General features: G+C 39.2%; 1 protein-coding gene across 2 annotated transcripts; it reads left to right on the top strand.

The window, feature by feature from the left end:
- Window positions 1-497: 497 nt before the first annotated feature.
- On the top strand, window positions 498-18,981 carry LOC125355381 (guanylate-binding protein 4-like). Of its 2 annotated transcripts, none has more exons than XM_048351723.1 (11): window positions 498-628; window positions 6,126-6,321; window positions 7,641-7,768; window positions 9,632-9,741; window positions 10,150-10,349; window positions 12,045-12,290; window positions 13,497-13,777; window positions 14,832-15,044; window positions 17,626-17,728; window positions 18,036-18,229; window positions 18,526-18,981. In XM_048351723.1, the coding sequence occupies exons 2-11, from the start codon at window positions 6,132-6,134 to the stop codon at window positions 18,745-18,747; spliced, it is 1,887 nt and encodes a 628-aa protein (XP_048207680.1). In that variant the 5' UTR covers window positions 498-628; window positions 6,126-6,131; the 3' UTR covers window positions 18,748-18,981. The 2 variants fall into 2 exon arrangements, with proteins under 2 accessions (XP_048207680.1, XP_048207681.1); XM_048351724.1 differs by having other exon boundaries at window positions 18,504-18,554.
- Window positions 18,982-21,164: the final 2,183 nt, after the last annotated feature.

Genomic DNA, 21,164 nt, shown 5'->3' with positions numbered 1-21,164 from the left:
GCCAGGGCCCGGCCAGCCGGCCCGAGGTCACTCCGGGCCCTCGCGCGGCGGGCGGGTGGACGCCGGGCTGGGTACCTGTGGCCCTGAGGCAGGCTGAGGCAGGGCTGGGCGGGGGCGCCGGCCGCACAGGCCAAGCTCTGCGGATGGGGAGGACGCATCTCAACCGCAGCGGAACCTAAAGGCATTTTTCATAAATGAAATCACACTAAATAAAATTAATTCATGCCCAGTGAATGTCTCCAAATTTATCTTCAGACAATAAATAAATTTATTTTGGAAAGCATCCTGAGTAGGCAGAAATTCCATTTTTGTGTAATTTCACAAAAGAATTCCTTGGAATAATGTTTTGATAGAAAAAAAATGGCTTTGTTAGTTAACAGGAAAAGAAGCTGACTTATGGACATTACTCATTACTATTTCCAGGAAAATCTTTCTGCTAAAGCTGTTGATCAAGACATGAAGACAGTTTCACTTTCACTGTTCCTCTTGCACAACACGTACTGGGTGGGCTCCCATCTGTGGCTTGATGCTCAGCCTGTAAAAGCAGTGCTTTCCTAACTAGCCAGAGGGAAGAACTCAGAGCAAAGGCAGCTGAGAACTTGTTTCCTGACTATAGAATCCACACCAGGTAAGTTCTGTGGGGAAAAGTGGTCTTTTTTGTGCTATTTCCCTTCAGGATCAGCAACAAGGAGCTAGGTCCCCAGCAATTTTGCTAGCTGGGGATCCTGGAGTGGTAAGGATTGTTAAGGCAGCATGTGGGTGTGAGGACATGGGAGGCCCCAGGATTTGTGACCCTCCAGAGTGCTTCTGGCAGTTCAGCTCCTAAGGTTCCTTCAGTCCCAAGGCAGCTGTGGGGTGGTAACCCTAGCAAAGCTTATGTAGGAAGAGCTGCTTTTCCTCAGGTGTCCAGCACGGGCTGCAGCTCCAAGTGGCCTTAATTCTCTCCTGGCACTGAGGAACCAAACCCTAGTCCAAACCCCAGCAGAGTCACTGCTGGAGGGTTGCTTCTTCCAGCCCTCTCTTGCCCCAATTACACCATTACCCTCAGTCCTCAGATGTTTCCCTAGTGGTAGCTGCCTGGAATTGGAAAAGTTGAGAGCAAAAGGAGTCTTCACTAGTCCATTTGCATCCTAAATGCCTAGCGTCGCATCTTTCTGGTGCCCATGCACACTGGTTCATGGATTCCCTGCAGCTGAGCCACTTGGACTACTTGATTTTCTCCCTCTCACCAGTCAAATGTTACAAACAGCAGTAAGGTCTCAGCCTGGGGTATATCCTGAACCGTTTAACTCCTTTGAACAACTAACTTAATTTGTAGAAGCTGGAACGTGTTAGGGAGGGTGATATCAAGGGGTGCAGGGCGAGGTAGATGAAGAGAGGAAGAGTGGATAAATGCAGTCATATTCAATATACATTTGTGAAAATGGTAGCATGTAACTGAGGAGATGGGTGGGTTGAGGAGAACCATGAAAGATGTCAGTGATGAGGGTGGATTATATTCACAGGCTGACATTACATTGAAACTCCTTTATGAACTTGTTAGAGGTAATTTCTTTTAAATGTGTGAGCTATCCAAGAAGGACTTCAGTATGCTTGTGTTATTTAGGGAAAGTCAGTTTGAGGTAGTTTTAATTTAATTGTATCTAGGTCTAACTTGTAGGCAGTAGCTTTTGGAAACCACTGATCCTATACATGACCTTCTTCTTCTCCCATTTAACTTGGAGTTGAAAGCTTCTATGTTCAACATCTTAGTCCTGCACTGATATCAGAGATGAGGAGGAAGAAGAAGGAAGGGGAGGAAGAAGAGAAGAGAGGAGGAGAAGGGTTAGGAGAACTGAGAAGGGGAAGGGCAGAGAGAAGAGGGGAGTGACAGAGAGGAAAAGGGGGAGATGAAGAGAAGGGAAGACAGGGGTCAAGGCAGGGAAAGGGGAGAAAGGAGGAGAAGGAGGAGGAGGAGGATAAACAAGAAGAGAGAAGAGAGAAAAAGAGAGTAGAAGAAAGGAGAAGAAGAAAGGAGAGAAGAGAAAGAAAGGAGAGAGGGGAAGGAGGGGAGAGGAAAAGGAAGGAGGAAAGGGAGAGAGAGAGGGAAGGAGGGAAGGAAGGAAGGAAATGAAAGAATAAAGGATAGAAAAAATGAAAGAGAAAAAAGAAAGAGGATGACCCTTTTCCCAGTGCTTTCTTTTCTTTCTTATTTCTCTTTCTTCCTTACTCCTTCCTTCCTTCCTTTCTTCCCTACTTCCTTTCTTTCTTTTTCTTTTTCCTTTTTTTTTCTTTCCTGCTAGTCTTGGGGCTTGAACTCAGGGACTGGGCACTGTCCCTGAGCTGCTTTTGCTCAAGGCTTGTGCTCTACCACTTGAGCCACAGGACCACTCCTCTTTTTCTTTTTTGTTAGTTATGGGGCGTGAACTCAGGGCCTGTCCCTGAGTTCTTTGTGCTCAAGGCTAGTGCTACCACTTTGAACTATAGCACCACTTCTGGTTTTTAGGGGGTTAATTGGAGATGAGTCTCACAGACTTGCCTGCCTTGGCTGGCTTCAAACAGTGATCTTCAGATGGCAGCTTCCTAGTTAGGATTACAGTGCTCCACTTCCCCGTGCTTTCTTAAGAGTTAAATTTGAAGAAAAGCAATCTTGACTTTCTCCTGTGTCTAGCATGATAATTAAAAGGTCACGGTTGACCACATTCTTTGTATTCTCTGACAACTACAGAAGAAAGGAAGTTTTACAGAATAAGTCTATGAACAAGCCAATTGGTGGGCAGGGTTCTTTTTTTCCTGACAAATTTTATTTTTTAACCTGGTTTTCGTAGTAGTTTATAATTTTTTAATTCTAAAAAGATGTAACCATTTTCATGTTTACATGCATAGCAAGCAATTCAATTTACACTTATTTATTATTAACAAATATTTAATTAAGTAGGCAGATTCATTTACAACAAACTACAAAATGTTCCATATATGTCAGAAAACAATTTAAACATTTCAGACTTAAAATTAAATCCTCTTTTCATTGCTGAGTATATCTGAACTGATTAGCCCACTAAATTATATCACTGAATATGAAACAAGAAAAAGAGGTAACACTTTAAAGTTATTGCTTCAGAATAAACACGACTTTTCTTACTTCAAAAGTTAGACCATTTTTTTAAAATGCAAAATAGAAATGTTGATCACTACATAAAGGAAAACACTGCACATCTTAACTTTAAAAACTAAGGGGGTGGGGAGAACCTCTTTAACTATATACAAACAAGATGAATCCATGCAGATGTTTTTACAACCATTTCTAGATGTAGTTTTGTGTGCCACATCGCTGAACACTTAGAAAATTCCCTATATTTGTTCATTTTATTTCCTAGGCCACCAAAAAATGCTGATTCTTTTCATGATATAGTACCTATAAGGCAGGACAATTTTTATAAATGATTTCTCTGAAAGAATGGCAAAAATTAAGGCAAGAAAGCAAAGTAAAGTAGGATGCAGAGTGATCACAAACTTGTCAGAGTAGAAATGTGTATTTTAAAATAGCAGGCTTCCAGATTGCTCTAGCCAGTAGTAGACAAAGAAAAACAAGTCAGGGTATAAAAAATGGGATTAAAAAGACTATCCTGGAGGTGGGAGTGTAGCTCAGTGGCTAGCAAGTACAAGGCCCTAGGTTTAATCCCCAACACAAGAGAACCAGAAACGATAATAAAGTCATTTTTTTATTTACATACACACACGTGTGTGTGTGTATATATATGTATATATATGAATAGAAAATAAAATTAAAAGACTATACTGCTAAGAAGTAGTTTCTATTCTGATTTCTCATCAAGTACAAAAGTGAAGAAATAATGTTTATTTCCAGCACAGGAGCAATTAAAAATAAATGGAAGAACTGACCTTATGTTCCACTAACATGTTCAGGAAAAAACTTGACTTTCACCACAAATACATTAAGAAAAATCTTAATTTAAATGTTTTTAACTATAATAAGAAGATTCCCTCTAAATATAGTAGAGAAAGGAATGCAAGTTGCTTTTTTTTAGACTCCATGTCAATCAAATATTTCTACTTATGTGGTAAATTCTCAGCTATTTTTAAAATATAGATTTCCACCTTATTCTCTAAAATCCTGGCTATTCAGGAGGCTGAAGTGTGAGGACAGTGGTTCAAAGTCAGACTAGGCAAGAAAGTTCATGAGACTCTTCAATTAACCACGAAACAGAAGTGGAATGCTCAGAAGGAAGTGTTATCTTTGAGCAAAAAAATCTCAAGGACAGTACCCAGGCCCTGAGGTTAAGCCCCAGGACCAGCACAGGGCAGGGGGGAAAAGGATGCACAAAGTATTATCCTTCCATATCACAGATGAAAAAACAAAAGCAAAGACTAAATATTTATAAAATAGATTATTCCATTACTAAACTGGGAACAAAATCTATCTTGCTCTTCTATAAATGTGTTATAGATATTGATAAATATCAATGAAGTAATTAAATATTAAATCTGGTCTTGTCGAAATAAATTACATTGTCAAAAGCACTCAACACATTAGAGGTTTGTGGTTTAGCTGAGTTGCAGAGCTCTTGTACACATGAGGCTCTTGGTTCAATCTCCAGAATGACTAAAAAAGGAAAAATACTAAATAATTCTTAATTTAAAGATTTCTTAAAATTCTTCCTTATAACTTTTATTTTTTGTGTGCTAGATCTAGGGCTTGAACTCAAGGCCTTACATTCCTACTTGGTACTTTACCACTTGAGCCACACCCCTACTTCCAGCCTTTTGAGGCAGTTAATTGGAGGTTAAGAGTCTCTTGAATTTGTCTGTCAGGGTAGCTTCAAACCTCAATCCTTAGACCTAAGTCTCCTTAGTAGAAAGGACTATAGGCATGACCAACGCCCAATTAATTTTCAAATTCCTTCAACGTTTACACAATTTACACAGAAAACACACCATTTTACTATCTAAGGTTTCTGATTAAGAAACTGGTCACCAGTGAGGTGAGCACACCATGAAAAATTGTCAATCTACTGAGAATAGTGAGGAAAGACAAAAGAAGGCTGTGTCTTTTCTGATGTAGTTTAGCCACTCACAAAATTGATTTGGGATCCATTTACCCCCAGAGAATCAAATATTCTGGTTTTTTTAAAACCAAAGAAGGGAGAGGATGAATGAAGGAAGAAAGGAGGGAAACTGGTTATAAAGTTTTACACAGGATTCATTTATAGCATTGTCTTGTTCATATAACTATCATGGTACTTCCATTCTTATGCTGCCATAATGATATCTTGTCTATATAAACCAGCATACTATAAGATTTTGAGATCCTCGGGATTACTCTGAGCACCGTTTACCTTCCAATTCCTGTTCTTCTTTTTTGTACTGTATTAAAACACTTCTATTCATCTATACAAATAACAGCTTACTAGAGAGACTAAATGTTATCAGCCTTCTTTGTGAATAGGCTGAATAGGAGAAACAATTTTATCAAGTGCAGTGGGAGCAGATTTATTATGCAATGATCAATCATACAAAAGATGTCCTTGAAAAAGAGATAACCTAGTCTTTCCCTTACCGATGGGAAGTTACTTATGACCATGGGATATTTTGACCAAGAGGTGTCATGTTCAAAATTGAGGGGATGGGTGGAGTTGGGAGACATGGGAAAGAATGATGGAAGGGGTGACATTAGTCAAGATGCATTGTACTCACAAACTGAAATGTTCAACTGAATCTTTTTTTTTCTTTATTGATAGTCCTGGGCCTTGGACTTGGGGCCTGAGCACTGTCCCTGGCTTCTTTTTGTTCAAGGCTAGCACTCTGCCACTTGAGCCACAGAGCCACTTTTGGCCTTTTCTATATATGTGGTGCTGAGGAATCAAACCCAGGGTTTCATGTATACAAGGCAAGCACTCTTGCCACTAGGCCATAGCCCCAGCCCTGAAATGTTCAATTGAAACCCCTTTGTACAACTACTGAAAGTTAACAAAAATAGAATTAAAAAACTAAATTAATTAAAAAAAAGAACTTAACACACACATTTTACAAATGAGAAGGTGATTGTACATGTTCCTGGAGTTCCCATTAGACCTTGTGTTCTATCACACTTTTATTCTTTCTTCTATTTTTTTGGGGGGGTGCAGGTTAACATGGCATCAGGATCCAACATGATGACTCCCATTTGCCTAGTGGAAAATGAGAAAGAGCAGCTGATGGTGAACCCCGAAGCAGTCAAGGTTCTTGAAAAGATTACACAGCCTGTGGTGGTGGTGGCCATTGTAGGAATGTATCGTACAGGAAAATCCTACCTGATGAATCGCCTGGCTGGACAGAACCATGGTGAGTTTTCTTAAGCCAGGAGCCACTTGTTGGGATCATTGATAATGCAAGGTAATCATGCCTGTTATATGACTGGAAAGAATCTGACTCTCCCTGAGGGCAAAACTTGTGATGTTTGTTTTTAAGATTTTCATGAGCCTGGCACTGGTGGCTAGTGCTTGTAATCCTACCTACTCAGGAGGCTGAGATCTGAGGATCATGGCTCAAAGCCAGCTGGGGCAGGAAAGTTCATGATCCTCTTATCTCCCACTAATCACCAGAAAACCAGAAGTGGCTCTGTGGTTCAAGTGGTAGAGTGCTAGCCTTCAGCTGAAGAGCTCAGGGACAGCACCCAGGATCAGAGTTCAAGCCCTACAACAGACAAAAAAAAATTGTCATGAAAGCTTGTAATTTTATATCCATATAGCTATAAGATCTCACTCTGTTCAAGTGAAAAACAAGAATCTTCCTATTCTGTTTAGTGACTTGCAGGAATAGTATTCTGGTGTAAGCCAATCTTAGCTACTCAGTTCCTGTGATTATTCTCTTCCTCCCTCCCACATAATTGTGTTAAGACCATAGAACCAATGCAAATTTCACCCAGTACATTTTATTTATAGAAGTGGAATAAAAGGAGGTTGTAAGATGAAAGGAAAGCAATAAAAATTTATTTTCTTAAAAATTATGCTTTATGGGCTGGGGATATGGCCTAGTGGCAAGAGTGCCTGCCTCATATACATGAGGCCCTGGGTTCGATTCCCCAGCACCACATATACAGAAAATGGCCAGAAGTGGCGCTGTGGCTCAAGAGGCAGAGTGCTAGCCTTGAGCAAAAAGAAGCCAGGGACAGTGCTCAGGCCCTGAGTCCAAGCCCCAGGACTGGCCAAAAAAAAAAAATATATATATATATATATATTATGCTTTATAATTGTATGTTTATAATAGTAAACCATAGGCTGTATAAATAAGGTAGAAAACTTGTTTCAAATATTGTCATTTGCATTTCATATTTTGTTAAGTGCAGGTTATTTTTGGTTTTATTTTTAATTTTTGCTATCTTTAAGTTGTTGTACAAAGGAGTTGCCATTCAACAAAGCCGTTTATAAATAAAGTGTGTCTTGATCAATGTGGGTGATTTTCTTCAATAAGGTCATTTTATTTGCTCCTTCTTGATTTCCAGAGAATCTGTCCCTAGATCTATCAATCCTCTGGCTATGAAGGCTCTCTTCCTCACATTTTCAACTTTCCTCCTAGCTCATTATCTTAAAGAACAGAACCTCACAGTACTATATTCTCAGAAATTAAACACGTCTATATTACTTTCTTCTCTTTGGTTGCAGGTTTCAATCTGGGAAGTACAGTGCGGTCTGAAACAAAGGGCATCTGGATGTGGTGTGTGACTCATCCCACTCAACCAACATTCACCTTGGTCCTTCTGGACACTGAAGGCCTGGGTGATGTGGAGAAGGTAAATCAAAATCATGGAGGGTTGGGGCTGGGGATATAGCCTAGTGGCAAGAGTGCCTGCCTCGGATACACGAGGCCCTAGGTTCGATTCCCCAGCACCACATATACAGAAAACGGCCAGAAGCGGCGCTGTGGCTCAAGTGGCAGAGTGCTAGCCTTGAGCAGGAAGAAGCCAGGGACAGTGCTCAGGCCCTGAGTCCAAGGCCCAGGACTGGCCAAAAAAACAAACAAACAAACAAACAAAATCATGGCGGATTCTCCCTTGGTTGTGTTCCTTAACTTACCATTTATCTCTCTAAATTTCCACTGCTTAATTCAATTCCTGAAAACTACAAATCTAGTTATGAATGGAAGCTAAATTTGTTTCTTGACACTACTCTGATAAACCAAAATATTTTGATGTATTATCATCATTCAAAAACATAAACAAACATGAAAACCTTTCCTCCTTTCTCTTACTCTGTTTGTTTGCAAGTGAATCATTCTTTGTTCTTTTATTACTCCTGGGCATCCAATTCAAGGTTTTGTGCATCCTAGACAGTGCTCTACCACTGTGCTACCACCTCAGTCTAGTATAGAGATCTTAATGTGAGATGGTAGTAACCCTACCTACCCCTAACAGAGATAGCATAGATATTATTGGAGATTCTTCTGTAAGGAAGAGTTTTCCTCTACTCTGTCAACTGTTCACTTATTAAGTCATTCATATCAGCATAAAAGAAGGTCTATTTTATGTTTTGATTTATGCTTTTGTAGAAAATATTGGGGACTGAACAAAAAAGAGTGTTGCATACTAGTTTTTGTACTTACCACTGAGCTAGACTCTGGTCCCTTATACCTTGCTTTTGCTTTGTTCCATCTTTAGATATTGTGAGTTCTTTCAGTTTGTAGTCTCTGTTATGGTAAAATATTCTTTGCAACTGGGAGTATGATACAATTTAGTAAATATCCATTAAAGAGATAATGCTAAGTCCCTATCCTATATTCTATGGATCCAGCAGTAAAAGATAAGGGCCTAATACAGGAGCCTAATTCAGGAGCCAATATACATTTTGTATAAGCAGCACAAGGTGCTACAGATGCCCAGAAGTGGCCATATAAGCTAGGTATATGGGTCAGAGAACATTTCCTAGAGGTAAGGACATCTCAGTGGTTACCTATGAGGTCAATAGGACTTTGAGTCTAATGCCACAGTATAAATTGCTTTTGTTTAGAATTACTCACTGCCTCCATAACTTGTGGGAATTAAGCACTTAATTCTATTTTCCTATACTTCATGGCCCATCTCATCTTATCCTGAATCTTGTTTCTGGCTTTACCTTTCAGCCTGTTACACATGCTCACTGCTACCATGTATATGATCTTTTAGTCTCTAACTATGCATTCTATCATTTTTAAGTAAATGAGGCACGTTGAATCAACTACCATCCCAGTGACACACTCACATGTTTAAAGCTGTAAAGTATTTGTTCCTATTTATTAAAATTGTTGATTTCCCTCACACAATAAAATTTTAGTGTATTATTGGCAGGGATGATAATCTTGGATATATACGCATATAGCATTTACTTATATACAATACTTATGATGGTTGTTTTTAATATTGCTGTCACCTATTGTATATAGTTGGTGTAGAAAATATTGTATACACATTAACAATATCATCATTCATTCTGACTAAGGAAACCAAGGCCCAAAGAAGATCACTGTTAATAATGAAAGGAAGTGTAAACAAGATAGTTAAAAAACAAAACAAATTTGATCTTTGTATTCTGCTTTATTTCAACTGAAGTGTGAAATGAACAATAAATGAAAGACTGTCACAAGTAGACTTCTATGTCCCTTGCTCTCATGTGCTTTCTAGAGTGACCCTAAGAATGACTCATGGATCTTTGCCTTGTCCGTTCTACTCAGCAGCACCTTTGTCTACAACAGTGTAGGCACCATCAACCAGCAGGCCCTGGAGCAACTGCAGTATCCTTCCTGGAAAACAATAGTCATGTTGTATTGAGTTTAGGAAGATGGCAACTGACCCGGTTTCTTTTCTCTTTTTTTGGCCAGCCCTGGGCCTTGAACTCAGGGCCTGAGCACTGTCCCTGGCTTCTTTTTGCTCAAGGGTAGCACTCTGCCCCTTGAGCCACAGCGCCACTTCTGGCCATTTTCTATATATGTGGTGCTGAGGAATCATGGGCTTCATGTATAGCAGGCAAGCACTCTTGCCACTGGGCCATATTCCCAGCCCCGACCCTGTTTCTTTAAGTGACTCAGTTCTCCTGGTTGAGGAGGGTACATAGCACAAAATGGAAGGTTATCAGTAGGTTTGTAGGCAAGATCTGAAATTTGTGGTGTATGGTGCTCTTCATTCCTTAGCTAAGACCCCAGCTATGTAACTGAACTAACAGAGCTAATCAGGGCAAAATCCACTACAAAGTCATCTGATGAAATTGATGACTCTGATGAATTTGTGAGTTTCTTTCCAGACTTTGTCTGGACTGTTCGGGATTTCATTCTGGAGCTGAAGTTAGATGACAAGCCCATCACAGAGGATGACTATCTGGAGAATGCCTTAAAGCTTATTTCAGGTAATTGAGTGAGGTCTGGGAGGGGAAAGGTTCAGTAGAGCTGTAGGATATTCTAAGCCCTTTCAATCAGCATTGAATGTATATGTTTACTTGAGATTGGATTGTGCCTTAATATGATATACTAATTGTTGAAAGGTGACTGGTAATAGTTACTCAAAGATTTTTTTTTAAAAGAATGACTCTATTTCCACTTTCTTTATAGTCCTCTAGCATTGTATATGACAAGAATTCTCATATTTAAAAAAAGTTAAATACATTTTGAGAGCATTTTATGAAACAGCACGTGCAAGAAAAGCTTTACAGAGTTGTATCAACTCTCATAGCTTGCATGTCATAGAAATCGAAGTTTAAAAATAAAAACAACAGTGTGTTGTTCCTGAACATTTATAACATCGTGTTCTGGCAAAATATTTCATAAACAGACCCATATACAAATAAAATATTTCACAATGCATGTTTTAGAAATGTTTTGGTTTTTCATCTGAACAATTAATAAACCCACAGGCACTTCTATGCTATTCAAGATTTATCATTTGAAAATCTTCAAGCGGAATATAAAATCACTAAAAAGGGCACAAATACTGCATCAAATTATTTAAGATGAATTAACACCATGCCAAAAATTACCTTGACTATAATCCATCCTATAATATTAAAAGGCACACATATTAAATTTTTTAAAGTAGGTGCTTCATGTAAAAAAAAATTAAAATTTGGTAAGCATGGAATTATATTTAATAAATGGGTCAATTTTTAAATTATTTTCCACAGTATATTTTAGTAATATCTGACTCATTCACATTCCTCAATGGAAGACTATTATGCAGTAAATACTTAAGAAAAACCCTGATATTTCTTTTGAGAAAGACTCAGTCTTTTATTTGCCTTTTTTATATCATCATTTTCTTCATTTGTAACCTTATACTTAATGAATTAAATATTTCAGACTTGTTAAAAATACTATATTATCAAAGTGAAGTGTTGGGGGGCACTTGAAAAGACAATATATGAAAAGAAAAGACATTATAGATATTTTAGATACCATTTTATTCTCTTTCAACATTTATCCATCAATTCTTACACACTAGTTGTTCACATTGTCTCTGTGAAACTTCACAGAGTAATTTAGAGATAATGAAGACATATCCACATTACCTCTAAGTTAACTGTACTCCTCAAAATTTTCAGTGGAAGTAGTCTTTAAGAAATTTGTGCTATGTATTTCTATTTGGTTGATATTTGTAACAGATTTTCTGTTCTGGCCTGAATGTTACCTATTCTCTCTCTAATATTTTTTTTCCAGTAGCATCTTATCTTTTCCTGGTATAATTTTATTTTAAGTTTTTTTTAGATTTCATTTCTGACAAAGATACAATAAAATCAGAAAACTGCTTCTAACCATTTTGTTGTACTAATCACCCAATAAACATTTATTAAACTCTTAATGCATGAGAGTTTCACTAGAATTAGGGAGACTAATAATTTTCCCCCATTTATGGATAGATACATTGCTTAATCTTCAAAATTACATGTTTCCTTTTGCCTTTGTGCACAAGGTTGGTTTGCAAAGCAGTATCATGGGATTACTGAAGGAGATTTCAAATCAGTAATATAAAATCTGTGGAATGAAAATACTCAGCCCCTGGCCTGATGGATGCCTTTCCAATGACCAACATTTTCCTTTCATTGTTATAGGCATGAGTTTGAAAATCCAAAATGCCAACTTGCCTAGGGAGTGTATCAGGCATTTCTTTCCAAAACGTAAATGTTTTGTCTTTGATCGACCTACAAAAGAAAAAGATCTCTTAGTTCATATTGAAGACTTGCCAGAAGACCAGCTGGACTGTAATTTCCAAATGCAATCCAAAAAATTCTGTTCCTACATCTTTACAAATGCAAAACCCAAGACTGTGAGAGAGGGAATTATTGTCACTGGAAAACGTGAGTCTTCTTAGCTTCTGGACTTATCTCTATTTTTAATTCCCTGAAGTAAAGCTTTGATTACATTTTTGAATATATTAAGAAGGTAGGAAATTAGTTCATGCTATGTTTATAATTTCATCTCCACTAACTATTGTCGTTCTACATGAAGCTTTATAGAGATGGAATGTATCTTGAGAAACTATTCCACTGATGATATTAGGGCCTACTGATCCTAAGGAGTAATACCTGTGTTTCAGGTTAAGTAACTTGAGTTAAGTATCACTTAGCTCAGGTTAAGTGTTCTTCTATATAGATAGAAAAATGTTTTGTGAATTTAAATGAGTTAAGAGGTAAATAAGATGTCAAGCTCCTAAAGATGCATCCAGGTTTAAAACCAAAATTCAATTAAATCCTAGCTATAGAAGTGGCTTCAGGATATGGACAATATGTACCCATAATGCTAAGTTTTGTTATGAAATTCTTGTTCACAGCATATGCAGATTTTCATTATTACTTATAATTGGGTCTCAAAAGTTAGATTTGAACATTGATCATAATGGTGGTTCTCAGTGACTTTAATTGTAATGTACAAGTAAAGAGCATGAAAGAAAAGAATGAATAGGAAAAGACAGTGCTACCAGAAGAAGTAGCCTTTGTCAACTAAGATAAAGAAATTTTATACCAGATAATAAACTGAGGTTATCTGTGGTGAAAAATTAGCAAGAAACTATCTCGATCAGTAACTGGGCATGGTAGCTTCTGCCTGTTAAGACAGCTATGCAGAAAGCATAAATAGGAGGCTCACAATCCATGTTAGTGCAGGTATACATAAAAGATGCGATGCTTGAAGCAACTTCAAAGCAAAAGGTGGGCTGAGAATGTGGCTTAGTGCTAGAGTGCTTACCTAGCATTCATGAAAACCTGGCTTTGATTCCTCAGTACCACATAAACAGAAAAGGCCAGACATGGCACTGTGGCTCAAGGGGTAGAGCACTAGCTTTCAGCAAAAGAAGCTCAGGAACAGTGCCCAGACCTTGAGTTCAAGCCCCATAACTGGCAAAAAAGCAAAAAGGGTTGGTGGCATGGTTCTGTTGGTTTAGCACCTGTTTAGTAAGCTCAAGGCCCTGAGTTTCAATCATAATATCATCAAAAATCTGAAAGTTGTTTTAAGTTTGGATGTTTTTCAGAATGCTAATTTATCCTTAAATTATATGGATTTTGCAGGGCTGGGGACTCTGGTGGAGACTTATGTGAGTGCTATCAACAGTGGAGCAGTGCCATGTTTGGAGAATGCTGTGACCACCCTAGCTCAACAGGAGAACTCAGCAGCTATACAGAAGGCAGCTGATCACTACAGCCAGCTCATGGTGAAACAATTGAGGCTCCCCACTGACACGCTCCAGGAGCTGTTGGATGTGCATGTGGCCTGTGAGAGAGAAGCCATCACAGTCTTCATGGAACTCTCCTTCAAGGATGACAAACAAGAATTTCAAAAGAATCTGATGGTACGATAGATGTATTCTTCTGTTCTATCTTTCTTGACTTCTTCCCCTTTTGGAATGATGCTCAATATTCATCATTTTAATCCTATGGACCGTTTCCTAACTTTACTATTAGGTGCCTGGAATTTTATGAGTGCTAGGATTCCTACAAGCTGATGGACAACAGACATTTATCTTTTATTCTTGTATAATAAATTACAATATGATTGGCAATTTAAAAAGCCAGGCACCAGTGGCTCATACCGTAATCCTAGCTGCTCAGAAGGCTGAGATCTGAGGATCATGGTTCAAAGCCAATCTGAGCAGGAAAGTCTTTGAAATTCTTATCTTCAATTAAACAGCACAAGTCCAGAAGTAGAGCTGTGGCTCAAACAGCTTTGAGCATAAAGCTTAGGAACAGAGTCTACACCCTGAGTTCAAGCCCCAAGACCAGAATTAAAACAAGACAAATGTACATGGATAGTCATTTATGTATGTTGTAAGTATAGTGTATGATGTTGGATGAGCCCCCAGTACTTGGCATAGGGCGCCCAAGGTCTATCTGAGATCACGACCTCAGTTTCTGCAATGAAGTTGCTGTCGGGATAAAAGCACAACCAAAACTTTTTTTTTTTTTTTGCTGGGGGCATATAACTTCATGCTTTCATATGCTCATTGTAAGAATTAATTAATGGTTCCAAACACCTGAACAGATGAGAAACTTCAGTGTTAATTGCATACTTTTTAACATTTTCATCCTTACAACACAAATCCTCAGATAACTCTCCTAGCCATATTCCACTTGCAATTTTGCTTATCTTGTGGTTTTATTGCTATTAATCACTTCACGGTTGAAAGAATTGTGCAGGTCCTGTCATAAATTCCATCATTTACAGAGAATGAGCCTGGTTCCCAAAATGTTCAGGGACTTTCTAATATTACTTAGTTTTCAGAAGTGGCAGGGGCTCCTTCCCATGTCCCAGTGTGCTCTGAGCCTTCACCTTACTTTTTCCATGAAGATCACCATAGACTTTCGTTCTAATACCTCCTTTGTACTGTCTTCCCATGGCCTTAACAGAGCAGCATAGAGAGAAAGAAGGAAGAGTTCATCCTGCAGAATGAAGAAGCATCTGTCAAATACTGCCAGACCCAGCTGAAGAAAGTTTCTGAGCATTTAATGAAATGCATTTCCAATGGAACTTTCTCTGCCCCTGGAGGACACAGTCTGTACTTAGAAAGCAAGATGAAGGTTGGGCTTTACTATGAGGCAGTGCCCCGGAAAGGAGTAAAGGTAAGGAATAAGGACCAGGGGGATAAATTGCAGTGAGACAGAGAATCTCACTACTAAAGAATACAGAATCATTTGTGAGAAGAATGTCTGTATTTTCCTTCCATATCCACAATTACTTTTTACAAACATAGTCATACTTTATTATGTTAAAATTAAAAACAAAATGTTTTCTAAGTATTATCACAATGACTTGTTCTTAATGAAACATTCTTTCCTAAAAATAGGACATAACACCAATAATCCCAGATAGAGTAGGATAATTTTTATAGATCAAACAATGTGATTGTATCTTTGTGAAGTTGATGAGATTTAAAAATTAAAGACACTCCTTTGTTATTTTCACAAGAAACTAATAGTCTTGCCTCAGTACAAGTAGTAAATTGAATTTCACAAGATAAAGTATCCCATCCTGGGATGAACATTAAGTAAAAACAATGGTGGGATTAATATGGTTGCAATATTAATGTTAATAATGCTCAAACATATTCAAAATCATATTTTATGTTTCATTGGAGTTTTGTTTTTATTTTTCTTTGATTTAAGTCAGGGTGTTTCATGTAGGTAAGCCTCCCAACTCACATTATTTCCACCTCAGCCTTCCCAGTGATATGATTAGATTTGTGCACCACTATGCCTCAACACCCTATTTAATATCATGAATGTCGGGAGCCAAGCTAGCAGCTAAGCTCATCCTGACCTCTGGCTGTGCCTATGTCGCCAAGATGTCGGGAGCCAAACTTGCACCTAGGTTCATTATCACCTCTGGCTGTGCTGTTACCTCCAGGATATGCTAAAGGCAAAGTCCACAGCCACTGTCCGGAATTGCTTTGTTACCTTGTGTTTACTGTAATCAAATGTTGTAAACTTCAAAGCCTCTTTGTGTTCTGGAATTTTAACAACCCTATGCTATTCCCTGGTTCCAAAACTGCATATAAGCTGGAAGTTAAGAATAAACTGTTGCTGCAGTCTTGAGGTTCAACCTTATGGCTGCAGACCTCCCGTACCCCATCTTTGTCTCTTGTCTTTTTTCTCTTGCCTTATTTTTCCTTTTCCGTATCCCTGCCGCCCCTCAGTCAGGATTTCTGTTCCCCTGCCGGCTGGCCCGGCAGGCATGAATACTCAGTAACCAGTACTTTTGTGATACTTGGAAAATTATAATTTAATTTCAAGAACAATGTGATAAATTAGTACTATTTTTATCCAAGATTTATCCAAGCTGAGAAATGTGAGGCACAGCAAACTAACAAATTGCAAATTCCTTGAGTCTGTCATTGGGGAACCTGGTAGGACACTTGCATAGGACAGCCACACACAACTCCAGAGTTAGCTTGGGAAAGCTTTCTTCAAGAGCAGAGGGAGGGTCAGGATGAATTACCAGAGGATTCCATGTAGGTTATAAAAAGAATACAGGTATCCCAGCTGAAGAATAGAATGTAGGGATATATTATTTGTTTTAGGCAGTACTGGGTTTTGAACCCAGGGATTACTACTTGCTCAGCTTGCTTTCTTGGCTGGTATACTCCCATTTGACCCATGCTTCTAGTTTGGTCCTGTGCTGGTTATTTTGGAGGTAGAGTCTCCCAGATGTTTCTGCCTGGGCTTGTTTCAAATGAAGATTCCCTGTATCTCAGTAGTAGTTAGGATTTGTAGGGCATGAGCCACCAGTACCCAGCCAGGGGGTACAAGTTTTAGGTACATGTAAATCTCATTGATAAGCTAGAATAGCAATAGACTTCTCTGTTTAAAAAGGAAAAAAAAAAAAAGGCTGGAAGCTGAGTGCTGGTGGCTCATGCCTGTCATCCGAGTTGCTCACGAGGCTGTGATCTGAGGATCACAGTTCAAATCCAGCAGGTCATGAGACTTTTATTTCCAACTAACCATCAGAAGACCAGAAGTGGTAACATGGCTCAAAGTGGTAGGATGTTAGCCTTGAGCACAAAAGCTCAGGGACAGCGCCCAGGCCCTTAGTTCAAGACCCACAATGAACAACAACAAAAAAAAGAGGTGGGGGTTGGAGGGGAAGGCTAGAGAGCTAGGACAGAGGCTGCTATAAAAAGGTTTTTTTTTTTTTTTTTTGCCAGTCCTGGGGCTTGGACTCAGGGCCTGAGCACTGTCCCTGGCTTCTTTTTGCTCAAGGATAGCACTCTGCCACTTGAGCCACAGCGCCACTTCTGGCCATTTTCTGTATATGTGGTGCTGGGGAATTGAACCCAGGGCCTCATGTATACGAGGCAAGCACTCTTGCCACTAGGCCATATTCCCAGCCCTGCTATAAAAAGTTTTGAGGTACTCCAAGAGAGATTGGATTTGCTATTATGGTTCAAGAAGGAACAGAAAAATGAGGAAAATGGGGAAGGAGGTAGCAAGTTTGATAAGAAATGTGCTCACTGCCTTACATATGAAACTGTATCCCCTCTGTATATCACGTTAAAAGTAAATAAATAATTTTTTAAAAAGGAACAAAAGCAGAGGAATCTTGAAGACAGTTGAAATTTTACAGGATTTAGAGAGTAATAATTTCTGCAACAAGGGAATTGACTTTCACTGTTTGACATATTCCACTTATTTGTTGGTGTCCTAGGCAAATGAGGTCTTCCAGAACTTCCTGCAGTCCCAGGATGCTATAGAAAAATCAATCCTACAGTCAGACAAAGCTCTCACTGACGTACAGAAGGCCATAGCAGGTACTGGGGATGACACAGCTTTCAGGAAAGGGGGTTGGTTCCTGACAACCCTAACAATGGACATGAAGGTCTTTATGGAAGGAGCTTCCTGTTCTACATGGGAGTGCACATGATGCTAAAGCAGAAAAATAAAAAGTCAGTTCTAGTTATACTCAGCCAGTGTGGCAGCACATTTCCATATCATCCTGACATTGCTTGGGTTTGGTCGTGGGAAGAATTCAGAGACAATTTTGTCTCTGAGCCCAGAAGGTTTAGGGTTATGGCTTGACTCTTGTTGTCTTTCTTCTCTAAATCTAATGTGGGATAGCTGAGAGGGCTGCAAAGGAGGCAGCTGAAAAGGAGCAGGAACTGCTAAGACAGAAACAGAAGGAACAGCAGGAAAGGATGGAAGCCCAAGAGAAAAGCTTCAAGGAGAATGTGGCCCAACTACAGGCAAAGATGGAAAGTGAAAGAGAGAATCTGATAAGAGATCAGAAAAAGAAGCTGGAACACAAGCTGAAGGTGAGTCTGGATGGGGTGTGAGACCTATCACAAGGATAATTTCGAGCTTGCCTTTGCCCAGTGCCTCCCACCCTCCTGAGAGAATCACAGGGAGCTAGGAGCACATATGTTCTTACTACCCAGGAATCATGAGGAAGCATTAGACAAATGTATCAAAGAGCACTGTTGGAGGGGGAGAGGGAGAGACAGGTCTTAGGGTTGCTAGGTCCTAGGGTTACTTGGTCCTAGGGTTGCTAAGCGCAAACTTTTGATACTCAGTAAGTTTTATTTTCAGGGCTTACTTTTTCATTCTGTAGGTCCAAGAAGAAATGCTTAAAGAAGGATTCAATAAGAAATATGAAGATATGAATACAGAGATACATCAACTGAAAAAGGAGATTGAAAAAACCAAGGAAGAAAAGTCATGGGGTGCAGGGTTCTTTGATGGGATTGGTGATGTGTTTCTTACAACAGTGCCCAATCGTTTTGGTAAGGTAGCTGGTGCCATTGCAAAAGGGATAAGCTACACAATCAAGTAGACTCATGATTTGTATTAGGAAATGAAAAATAAGGTCATTCATTTGTCCGAGTCTTAGTTTTCAAGTTATCATGATATTAAAAAAAATTCAAAACAATAAGGGAATACAGGAATGGAGAGATGGTGACAAAATGCAGCCATTGTATTTAATATACATTATACTAAAACTGAATGATGTGAGTTGGGACCAGAGAAAAAAAGTGGTAGGAAAATGAAGAAAGGGGTGACATAACAACTGAACCATTGTACTCATAACCTGAATTATGGACCTGTAATCCCTTTGTACTCCTTAATAATAACAATAAAAATTGAGTTAAAATATCAAAAACAAAAAGTACATAGGATAACAATTAAATATCTCAATGAAAATGAAAAGTGGTTTCAAAATCCTAACCCTATGTTTATAAAGTTAGTGAATTAGAAGAAATTATTCTCATCAGGGCCAACTCGGAGATTTTGGATGCTCCTAAGCTGTTTTGCTGAAGACTCTGATGATCTAAACAGAAAGAATGTCACTTGTGTCTTTGGGATATGTTATTTTTGGATTCTAGGACTGTCACATAGTCTATCCATTTCTTTAAATGACATAGTTTAACATATGTTCTCCTGTTTCAAACCATCTTCAACTGAACGGAGTGTCCCTCTTGTGTGGTCCTTACACTATGCTATCACAAATCCCTTCTTGAGATTGTAAAAATGAAACTACATGTTAGGAAATGGAGGAGAAAGGAATTCATTTCCAACACAGTGTCTAGTGAGCATTACAACTGAATTTGTTCACCCTTTCTCCCAATTCTGTGCTTCCCCTTCGCCTCCCCAAATCAGATAAACTTGCATACAAGACCAAGTGTACAGAAGTCAAGAACAATGACAAAAGGGAATAAACCAAAGACAAAAGAAAAAAAAAAAAAGAACTGCAAACAGCACAATAGAAAACCTCTGTTTCTATTTCTTTCAGTTCATTTTGATATGTATCATTTTATATGATCATATGCACATAGCTATTGAGCCCTTATACAACTCTCTTAAGAATATCCTCCTTTGTGGATTTAATTGTTGTCATTATGTTTAATGTACTAGATGAATTTCCTTTGGCATACCCCCTGCGGTCACGGTAGGGAGGCCCTGGGAGCCATGGTGGTGGCTGTGGCGAGGAGGGAGGTGGAGAAGGGGGATTGCCATATTGGCCCCTGTGGCAGCCACCTTTGCCAGACTGCATCCCTCCTCCCCAGTCCATCTTCCTTCCCAATATCTACTTCCTAGACTTCTTGACAAGGATAAACGAATCCCAGCTTCCAGGGGTTTTCTATGTGATGGGCACTGACTCCCAATCTCTCTGGTGTTCATGCCTCTTTGCACCGACTCCCCTTGTGGGGCTCCTGAACCAAGCTGAGCTCTATTTCTCTCTGTCCCTGACTCCACCCACAGAGGATCTCCCACTTCATCTTGGTCCTTTGAATCCACTTGTGCTGAAAAATCGAAACAACAAGTTAAAAGATTTAGGGTCCTTTAGTCAATGTTATTACATCTGGTTAGTAGATACCATGAATTTTCAATTCCAAAAGCCAAATACTTGACCATAGGTTTTATGGTACAATGATGAATTCCTCGCATTACACTGTGTCATAGATGAGGGCTTCCTTAGAGGAGCTAAGAACTTTTACCAAATCTATCTGCAGCCTTGGGAGGTTCTCTGAAACAGTGGGAATGGGAGCTCGAGATTCTATGGCAAAACTTGAGGTTCCACAAGGTGAGAAAAGGAAAAAATAGTCTCTAGAGCTGTCATGAGTAAGGCAGCAAGCAGTTCCAGTTCCTGCAAAAAGGCCCAGCTGGCCAAAGCTACTGGGCCCGACACTCCTTCTCCTTCTCCTGCAATGTCATACTCTGAGTGTTCTGCAGTTACTGTTTCTAACTATTCCTATGCTAATTAACTCTCACTATATGTTCGCTCAGAGACCAGGGCTTCCTGTACTTGGTTATCCACTCTTCAAGCGACTTTCTAAATTAGGGGATTTTATACTCATTAACCACCCAAAGGGTACAGAAAGGATCAACACATAAGCATGCTATAAGTTTAGAAAGAATTCTGTTACTGTGCGTTAGTGGCTCTTATCTGTAATCCTAGATACTCAGGAGGCAGACAGCTATAGGATCACAGTTTGAGGCCATCCTAGCCAGAATAAACTAGAAGACTCCATCTGTAGTTAAACAGCAAAGAGCAGGGCTGGAAATGTGGCTCAAGTGTGAGGCAAAATCCAAGAAATCATGAGTCCCCCAAGTTCAGGCTGATAAAGAAGACAGGATTCTATGGTCTCTGTTGTAGTGGTTTTGGTTTCTAATGTAAACAATGGATTTTATTCATCAAAAGAAAAAGCTGCTGACCTCAGCATTATTTGTATTTCCAAACAACCTTGCTCA

Source organism: Perognathus longimembris, chromosome 7 (genome assembly GCF_023159225.1).
Source record: "Perognathus longimembris pacificus isolate PPM17 chromosome 7, ASM2315922v1, whole genome shotgun sequence".
NCBI classification, from domain to species: Eukaryota; Metazoa; Chordata; class Mammalia; order Rodentia; family Heteromyidae; genus Perognathus; species Perognathus longimembris.
The sequence above is the reverse complement of the archived record's forward strand: the minus strand, read 5'-3'. Positions and strand labels throughout refer to the sequence as shown.

Excerpts from the sequence above, each read along its gene's own strand:
- LOC125355381 (XM_048351723.1), top strand. The coding sequence starts at position 6,132 with ATGGCATCAGGATCCAACATGATGACTCCCATTTGCCTAGTGGAAAAT. Across the intron at positions 6,322-7,640 it reads CCTGGCTGGACAGAACCATG|GTTTCAATCTGGGAAGTACA; the intron begins GTGAGTTTTCTT and ends CTTTGGTTGCAG. Across the intron at positions 18,230-18,525 it reads AGCTGGAACACAAGCTGAAG|GTCCAAGAAGAAATGCTTAA; the intron begins GTGAGTCTGGAT and ends TTCATTCTGTAG.